The sequence below is a fragment of the Octodon degus genome, unplaced genomic scaffold (genome assembly GCF_000260255.1).
Source record: "Octodon degus isolate 3935 unplaced genomic scaffold, OctDeg1.0 scaffold00166, whole genome shotgun sequence".
NCBI classification, from domain to species: Eukaryota; Metazoa; Chordata; class Mammalia; order Rodentia; family Octodontidae; genus Octodon; species Octodon degus.
In genome coordinates, this window is record NW_004524742.1 from 3,738,217 (window position 1) to 3,748,136 (window position 9,920).

At 40.6% G+C, this 9,920-nt stretch overlaps 1 protein-coding gene and 1 pseudogene across 1 annotated transcript in view; one reads left to right on the forward strand and one right to left on the reverse strand.

Annotated features, from left to right (window-relative positions):
- Aqr (aquarius intron-binding spliceosomal factor) overlaps positions 1-892 on the forward strand; it is a 124,484-nt gene extending 123,592 nt beyond the window's left edge. The window contains exon 29 of the mRNA XM_004643139.2: positions 355-892. Coding sequence (XP_004643196.1) covers positions 355-693 — 339 coding nt within the window. The 3' untranslated portion in view covers positions 694-892. The remainder of the gene's footprint in view (positions 1-354) is intronic.
- Positions 893-8,751: 7,859 nt separating this feature from the next.
- Positions 8,752-9,713, reverse strand: LOC101591993 (annotated as a pseudogene).
- Between the last annotated feature and the right edge of the window lie 207 nt (positions 9,714-9,920).

The window sequence follows — 9,920 nt, forward strand, 5'->3', positions numbered from 1 at the left end:
AGTTAGGATAGATATACAGCTACTTTCTCTTAATTCATTGAATAGAGAGATTTGTTCTAATAGTGTCTGTAGACAGGATATCATGTCTGCATCTTGTAAAATGAATAACCACTAAGACAATAATATGCAATGTATTAATTATTGAAACTGTGCTAGTAATCAGTTTTGAAACTGTCTCATTGCTATTTGTTTCTCAATAAAATTATTTTTAAAAAATGGTAATGTGTTTTAGAGGACACCAGGTTAAGTATAACCTGTTAAAAAGATGTTGTTAAGGTGAAAAACCTATCAAAAGCCATTGTTTTGTTTTTGTTTTAATTTGTGCTCATATTGGTTTTGTCTTTTTTACATTAGACTTTCTTACAACTACCACCCGCTATGGTAGAAGAAGGGGAGGAAATTCCAAGCCAAGAAACAGAACTAGAAACAGAAGAAGACGCCATGGCTGCTCAAGATGACATCATACCCAGTCCAGCAGATGCCCGCTGCAGTCAGGAGATCCCAGCCTCTCAGCCTGACACCGCCTCTGGGCAGGCTAAGGCTGCCCTTGATCAGACTGAGATGACCCCTAGCCCATCAGAGGTCACCCCTACTGTGTGTGAGATGACTGCAACGTCAGCAGGTCCTGCTGCTGCACAGGCAGAGGCTGCCACCCCTCAAGATACCACACCCACCCTAGAAGAGACCGAGTAGCCAAACTGCAGCCTTCCTGGGAGGCCATTTCACTCATACAGTTACTACTTTATAGTTTACATTTGCTCCTACTGTTTAAAAGGCACTAACTGATGTTCAGTCCTTTTGTTAACTGGTTTTGTTATGTATAGTTCTTGTACATATCTTTAAAAATTGTATATGGACAACTCTTCTTTTTCATTTGTTAAGTCCGGCAAATAACCATTCCCCTGGTATTTTGATCACTGAAAAATATATCTGTAATCCTATGCACATTAAAATAATTTTCTGTAGAATATATAAGACATACTTTGTGTTTTTAGAAGTAGAGTTCTCTAAAGGAAAAAGACAGAACATGCTGGATTCAAGCATAAATGCCCTGGAGCCACTGTCCGCAGTAGGAGGAAATTGTTTCTGACATCGTGCTTAAGTTGTGTTGCTTTTTTTCTCACTTGCCTTTCTTTCTGTAAAGATCAGCAGCCATAAGATAAAGTTTCCTCTGATGTATTAAAGAGGTTACCTGTTCTTCTTCCCACAGAATCAGAGGATGTACTAGGATCACTCAGAGCAGTGGCAGTGAACCTACAGCTCGTGAGCAAGTGAGCCTAGTCACCCAACAGCATCAGATAACAGCTTTTTTTCAAGGTTTAAACTTTAGTTTTCAAATCTAATTGTAGTGTCAACACTTTGTGATAAATTAATGGGCATTGGGTTGCAGTTTATCTAATAGCCTCATCTCTAAAAGGTTCACCATCACTGACCTAGAGTGTGTGCATATCTGTAGGGCCTGCACCTCAGAACTGGTGCCTCAGATTCTCATGCCTAGGACAGCATCCCTACCCTAGTAATATTTGTGTTGCTGATAGAGCAGCATCACATAGGTCTGTTATTCTGTAACAGAATTTGTCATTTGGCTAAGTGGAAAGACTAAGGTCATTCTGGCAGGAAGCAGGACTCAGAGTCTGGAGAGTAGAGCCAGCGAACTGAACTTTGTGAAGTCTCTCAGTGCAGAGCTTCTGAGTTCTGCGGTAGATACCCAGTCACAAAGAGACTTGCAGGTCAAATAGGATCCAAATACGGGAGGGGGAATCCTAGGGCTTGCTACTCACATGTGGTTAGCAAACCAGCAGTATGCGTATCAGATTAATGATTCTTAGAAATGCAGAAGTGTGGGCTCTACCCCAGATCTGTTAGGTCTAAGTGCATTTCAACCAAGTCCTAAGGCAATTCGTATGTACTCTGTTTCAAAAAATGCTGATCTGAAATGACTGTGCTGTCAGCATGTGAGTGAGGTTATGATGGTAGAATCTGCAGTGAGCGTGACTGATATTTTCCAACAAGTAACCTCTTCCTACAACAAAGCTGAGCATGGTGGCCACAGCAGGAAAAAAGTGATGGGTAGGTAGGTATGTGTGGGAAGGGAGAAATTACCCACTTTCCCCCATTTGCTGTTTTGGGAGGAAAAGTTATCTGCTAGGGTGGCTAAGGGGTGGACTATACTGTATCCCCTGAAGTGTCACCCATGTGTAGGGAGTCTATAGAAATAGGCAGAACTACACTACTATTGAAATTTGCTCCTGAGAACTTGAAGGAATGATCAATTCATAAGATAATTAAACATAGAAAGTCAGTTATTTTTCAGTGACTAGAGTTTGAGCCACTCTTCTAGGCCATGATAGGTATGATTCCAGCCCAACCCTGTGTCCTGCTGAAGGAGAGCACTTTCACGTTGCCTGGAAATGGGATGAAGGGAGAAGGTAATGATGGGGTGAAGCCATGGAAGCCTCCCTGGGCACTGGCTACCCCTTTTCAGAGTAAGGTGCAAGCCAGATACTCCGTTACATAACTTCTCGGAGGTAAAAATTGGAAAGCAGGTGTGGGCATTTGAGGAATTGCACCCACGGAATTACTTTCATTTGTGAGTGTGGTATCAGGCTAAGCAAGAGGGAAAGAAGCTTTGCTGTATTACCATCTTTCCTGGAAAAGATTGATTATTCTCTCTATCTTTTAGGAGATACAAATTATACCTGTAAGCAAAATAAGCAAACTGTTAGGCAGATTTCCCAAACTATTTTTCTTTCTTTTTTTTATGAGCAGAACATATTTATTGAGGGAAAGAGAGCTCCTGTCTGAGGGACAGGAGGGGGGAACTGAGTGGGTTGTTTGCCCTGAAGCTGTCTCTTCCAGGGACTTTGATAGTGTAAAACCATATGGGGCTAAGGTGGAAAGAGTGGGAACTTGCTTAGGGGGACAAAACTATGATCAACCAATGGGATTACAAGCACCATTGCTCAGGTAAAAGTGATTAAGTACAGGACCAAATGGGGTAGCAAGGGATCATGAATGTAAAACAGGACCTTATCTGGTAGCCATCAGATAAGGATTCTTTCTTGCTTTCTCAGGGTAATGGCCAATCTGGGATGCTATTCTTTAGTGAGGTCAACATTTGTTTGCTTTAGGTCTGGCTCACAGCAGAAGCATTGGTCCCTCCCACAGTTGTAAGGCATCTTGTCTTTTGTGCTGTCTCCTTTGAGGGCCTGGCCCTGTCTGACGGCCTATAATATTTTTATCTAGCTCAGCTGCCTGCAACATTCCCCCCTCTTAAGAAGTAACCCGAACTGCTGTGAGGGGAGCATGGATGATGACCGCTCTAGCTTCTTCAGGCTGAAAGGGGTAGTAGTTGTTGACTGGCAGATTCTTCAGAGGTTCTATTTAAAAACCCTCAATAGATGACAGACATTTTTCTCTTGGGTGGACATACAGCTTTGAATCTGGAGAAGACAAGGCTGAAGAAACAAACACACATGGGTCAAATAATCACAACAGGGTAAGTATGGAAAAGATGAGTTAGAAATTTTTGTACGTCTATTAGAGATCTCTTAAATGTGAGGTTTAATCTCTTTTTTTTTTTTTTAAATCTTCTACGGCCATTGTGTATTGTTTTAAACAAACTGGCCTTTTCTGTTATTACTGGGGCACATGAATTGTCAGGCCTAGGGAAAACACTGAGTATTTTTCAGTTTGCAAGTGGGCCACTGACTGGGTAACTACTAGTAAATCTGCATAAGCAACTATTGAAAGTGTCACAGGCTTTCTCCATATATTGGCAATTAACATGGGATTCCTTAGGCTGAGAGAGAAGACACATGACCTTATCGATCTGAAACTCTGATTCTATAATGAACACTTTTTTTTTTTTCTTTTCTAGCAGCTTTGGACAATTTTCCTTGAAATGTCCCTTCTCTCTGTCTGGATCCAGGGAAGCATAACTTTTTCCTATCTCCTGACTGGCCTTTGTTTCTGTAGTATGTTAGTATCACTATTCTCATTTTCATCTATAATTCCATTCTGTATCCTTTTTACTATGAAATACTTTTTTTTTTTTTTTTTTTGCTCCGAATGCCTTCAGGGCAGGTTTGGCTGGCTGGAGTTGTGGGGATTGGACCACAGCAACCTGAGCCTGACTGCTTGATGAAGCAGCCACTTAAAGAACTGAGCTAGGGCCAGGCCCCCCTTGATTTTTTTTTTTTTTAAACACTTTGAGCAATTTTTATCAACTGAGACAAATTTATTTCCGTAAGCCCTTTTTACTTCTGCAGCTTGTGTCAGATCTGGGGCCTACTGAGTGACGTAACTTTCTAGTTTTAAGGCCTTAATATGTGTCTTTATATTCTTTATAGACAAAATCTGGTGGATCCTAGTTAAAGGAATTTTAATCTAGCATATTCACTATAGGTTTTACATGTATGATTACCTGGGTTTTGGTATCTTCTAGGAAAGAGCAAATTTTCTGAGAAATTAGAGCATATATAATCAAAGCATGAACACGCTAACAAGTACATTTATAAACTTTTTTGAGACCTAGCCATAGTAACTCCCTAGCTCTTAGACCCATTTATTCATGGAGTCTGACAGTTTGTTATAAGTCTAGCTGTAGTTAACAGACATCACACCTATGTTAACTGTGAGCATAAAACACCTTTGTTTCATGCTCACATCAGAAATCAACCAAATTAACTTACACACTTATGAAATACACAGCATTTAGTCAGATTAAACCAATGAAATACCTTTTAATTCCTTGTACATGAACAATATATATTACATTTGTAAAAACTAGTCTTAGCATAATTATGATTAGTTAGCATCCTGAATATATTGTATCTTAGCTAAGCTAAAACAAGATGTCTTTTAAAGTCTCTTTTTATTGAGATACGATGACTAGAAGGAAGGTCAGGGCTGGAGAAGGACAAAGAGACCTGTGCCAGTATCCAGCAATAGGCTGGGTTTTTCTCAGGGCTCCTCCGTGGAAATGGCAGGTAGAAATAACAGTCCGGCCAGAGGGAGGAGGCAGGCCCAGGGCACTTCAGTCCTACTGGACCATCTGGGAAGCTGAGTCTGAGCTCTGCGACCACTGCCTAAGAGTGCAGTCTCACTTTTAGTGACTGCCTTGGCAGTCAGGGCATGGCTTGTGGGCCTCTTAAGGCAGTCCTTCTTATAGTGGCCTGGCTTCTGACAACAGTAAGAGATGAACCTCATCAGCAGATGAACTGCATTGTTGTCAAGTGCTTCTTGGAGCCCAGAGAATCAGACTTAGGGTCTGTTTTGGGGCTGCAAAGGCAGCCATATTTTATCTCTTTATTTTCTCTCCCTGGTTTTCTCTCTGTTCCAATTATAGGACACTTACAGTTTTCACTACAGTGTCAAGTGAGTTGTCTGGAGCAAAAGCTATCCTTTGTAGCTCTTTTCTAATATGTGGAGTTGACTGTGTAACGAACTCATCTGTAAGAGTCATCTCCCTCTATTTACTAGTATCTCAGGAAGTATGTCTTACCAGTGCCTCTATTACATATTACAAGAAATCAGAGGGGTGTTCATCTTTCTCCTAGTAAGTAGCTAACATTTAAAATAACTAAAAGGCTTGGTTCTAGTTCTTTTAGACCTTCAAGAACACACACTTGAAAGAAAATGTCTTTTCTAGTTTTCCTGCCTGGCTATTGTGCCAACAGGGCTCTAACTGCTTGAGCTCCAGTGGAACAGGTAGTTCCATTGGTTGTCTATCTTTTGACTCTTTAAAATTAGCAATATAATAGTCCTCTCCAAAGGCAATAGCAGCTTGTAATGCTGCCTATATTTCTATTGAAGTTAAAGCTTGGTTTTAAGATTAACATTACATTTTTCCAATCTAGTTTTTAAGTCTGAATAAATCTTCTAAAAGACATCAATGTACTTATCAGAGTCATCTAAGGCACCTGAACTCTGGAAGTTCCAAACTGTCTTACTTACTTTATTAAAAGGTATCGTCCTTGAGGAGCTTGTATAAACCCAGCTGAGGATGGGTGTAGCCTTGTAGAGGCCTGGATTATAGCTGTTTTAAAAACGCACCCTTTAAAAAGGCAAATATAGGGGCGATGGAATTGGCTCAATGGAATAAGTGCTTCCCTGGCAAGTGCAAGGGCCTGAGTTCAATCCCTGGTTCGGGGGGGTGGGGGGGGAAGGCAAATATAGGGGAAGTTTTATTTTCAGTAATGGTGATGAGGCTGAACTGCCTGGTTCTCCTGTTGCTCACATCTACATCCTAAAACTTAAATAACAATAACATTCTTTTTTTTTTTTTTTTGGTGGAACCGGGGATTGAACTCAGGCCCTTGCGCTTGCCAGGGAAGTGCTTATTCCACTGAGCCATCTCCCCAGCCCAACAATAACATTCTTAACGCAAACAAAATCTGAACATAAGGCATTTTTACCATTTTCCTCTTTACATCATCTTTCTAGTCATAAAATAGCATCCCAGTTGATACTTTCCTTTGCATTCCACTTGAATTACACAGCTCTTTTTCAGCATGCAAGGATCAAACGTCTTCCGGTGCCTAATGAAGCTCTCTAAAGAAGTAAGAGACTTTGTGAGATAACCTGGAATTTAATAGAAATTACTTTTTTGGATATCCCCACATTTTTTCTAATTGATTTCTCCACCCAGGCATCCCTGAGTAGCCCTTTTCAGAGCAGGTGGATGCTCCTGTTGAAGACAAGGGAGACAAGATCCCACCACTACCCACCCTTAAACTGGTGCACAATTCCTATCTCCTGAAACATCTCACAAACCTTTCACTTACTCTTATTGACTATTTGTAAGTTAACAGTTACAGTTGGTCCAGTGACAGGAATGTGTACACAAGGAAGAATAACTATGGCATAAAAGGTCAATTGAAAATGACCAAGTCTCAGGCTATAAAGGTCTCTTCTAGAGATAGATAGAACAATTGACTGGAGGGATCTGATCTGTGCACTGAGCCAAGTCTCCATGCACTTGTTTTTTTTATCTAACCATCTAGGTAAACATCTTCAGTAACCAAATAAGATTTAAACTTAGAGCTCACAGGTGAAACATATTTATCATCTAGCAATCACATCTTATGTGTTGGTAAAGACAATACAGCTGGCAAAAATCTTACTCTTAGTAAACACATAAGGCACAGATGTAAACTTCCCCTGATAACCACTATTGCAAGCTGTCTCAGTCTTATCTGTGAAAGAGTGACTCATTAACTTGTTCTACTGAAAAGCTTGAGTAGAATTTCTATTTTACTTGCAGAAAGAGAAAAATATACAACAGGTAAGTGGAGATCTTTCAGTGGTCAGGAGCCAGTTTTTACCAAGTACCTTTAGGTATCTGCCGGAGATTAGCCCGGGCCATCACACCTCATGTGTTTTCATTTTTTGTTGGCTCACACAACCAGAGCTCAGTCTGCAGAAAGGAATCCCAACAGGTTCTCTGGTCAACATTCCATCTGCCATAGGCTTTAATGGGGATTCATCAAAGAATGGCTGGGGAAACCTGTTCTTTGCTTTAAAGAGTGGCAGCTGCTCTAAGAGCACTGACTAGCTGGCAGAGTAACCACTGCTTGTCCAAGTTCTATAAGGGATAGTTAAAAGGCTGAACAAGATTACTAGCACTTCACACTAAAGGTTTTAAATTCCACAACTTATCTCTTCTGCACCTAAATGATTAAACCTAGGAGAAAACATTGAATCTTCCCTCACACTAAATGTGTTTTGGTCCTATAAGTGTGCTGTTTTTAAAGATAGCTCATTTTGGTGTCACCCAGAAGTCAGTTCTCTCTACTATGTCTCAGGTTTAGCCTCCCAAAGGAGACCTGCCCAGAACACTAAGCAGGGACATGGCTTTTATGTGTTCTCCTGGATGGCCATAGTCTTCTTTGTGTCATTTGACCCAGAGATGGGCTATGTGTCCTTTTTCTAAAATGACTTCCCTGTCTTCAGCGTTAACAAACACTCATTTCTAAGGGGTTCACTTAGTGGGAAAAGTCTATAGAGTTTTCCTAATTTTACATGCCTCAAAAAAGGAAAATACAAAGAGGTGGGAAAATTAGGAATAAAGTCAAAGGAAGGAAACAAACAAAGCAGGCCTGACATTTCTTCTAGCATGTAGGCGGGGATCAGAACCAGTCTATCCCAGTGAAACCTGTCCTCCAACTCTTTAAGAACGGTTGCCAACCTAATGTCATTTAGTTGGTCAAAGGAGTCACATGTTTCATATACAGGCATGCATATTTTCTAAGTCTGAGATGGATTTAAAAGTCATTTTACAGAAGTTTACATAAAATCCACTAGAAGCCTTACTAACGTTACTCTTTCTAGCATTATTGTCTAAAATGATTGTCTAAAGTGAAGCAAGGTGCTGAGTTAACACTATAATATTTAAATTACGGAGCTAAACAAAGAAGGGGATACAGATGAATGCCCATTTTGTATCTGTGTATTCAAAATGGTTAGGGTAGGTATATAGTTACATTCTCTTAATGAATAGAGGGATTTGTTCTAATAGTGTTTGTAAATAGGATATCATGTCTACATTTTGTACAGCAAATAACCACTAGGAAGGCAGTATGCAATGTGTTAATTATTTTTTTTGTTTCAATTGTTCTTTATTGCAAGATCATAGAACTAATTACAAATTTAACCTGTAAGTTGGTAATCTTTACTCAGGTAATAAGTTTTAATAAAAACAAAGTGTTTTTTCAACAACTCAAATGCAGAGTAAGGATCAGAAACATCTGACTGGCCAATAGATTTAGTTCTCACTAAATGGAACTCGAAGCTCTTTTTCAGGCAAAGTGAACTGTGATTTCAGAAGACAGTATGGGAAGTCTGTCACAGCCTAGCTTCCACTTAGTCAACTGTTTCTGGCAGTCTCAACTGGGATGGTCACATTTACATAATGGGCTGTGCTTGAGGCTTCTTTGCAAGCAGCTTTAGGTCCGCAATACACTTGGCAATTGTCTCCTTTTCCTGCTGCGCAGAGATGCTCTGCACACCTGCTTCTCCACCCAGCTGGTCATGTGCTCCTGTTCCTTGCGACTCATCATGTTCTGCACAGAGATATGATAGTCCAGGCGATTCTTCACTTCCCTGTATACTCTGTGCAGCCGTTCCCAGTACGCAACCTCCAAGGCCATCGCAATGTTGTTCCTCTGGACATCAAAAAGCTAGTGGGGCTTCTCAACCAGAGCCTGCTGGGACTTCTCCAATTCAATTGCATCCTGGATTTGTTTTATAGATGCTTGCTTTACTTCTTCTAGTTGGGCAATTTGATCCTCATTCAGCTTATCAATAAATTCTCCAAAAGAGGCACCATATTTTTTTATTACATAGACAAGCAGACCTACTACAGATATGGTAGAGAAGGTCTTCGGGCCAATCACATATATTTCTTTGGACAGAAAATACAAGATAAGTCCAGTTCCAAGCATGTAGGGTCCTGTTACACCAGTTTTAGGGTAAAGGAACTGGAAGAATTCCTCTGGAATCAGCCCAAGGAGTACTTTGCCACCATGTTCTGGAAGAGGTGGTAGAGGGGCAAATCTTGGCTGCCCTGTGTGAAAGATCCTTGTTGCCTGCAATACCCTTGGTCCGAGGAGCGCTGCGTTCTTCAGACAGGGTGCCGCTGTGGCTGTGGCAGAAAGTACCACCCGGGACAGCATGGTCTGCAAAGGTCCAGGAAGCGGTCTTAGCATCCCTGTGACCCCAACCAGGGACTGGTCAAGAGCCAATGTGTTAATTATTGAAACTGTCCTACCAGTTTGATTTGAAACTGTCTCATTGTTATTTGTTTCTCAATAAAATTATGGAAAAATAAATAAAGTCAAGCAAGGAACACCAGTACATTTAGCAACTAGTTCAAATGCAACATATACAAGTACAAAACAGTCATAAAATGTCCCATT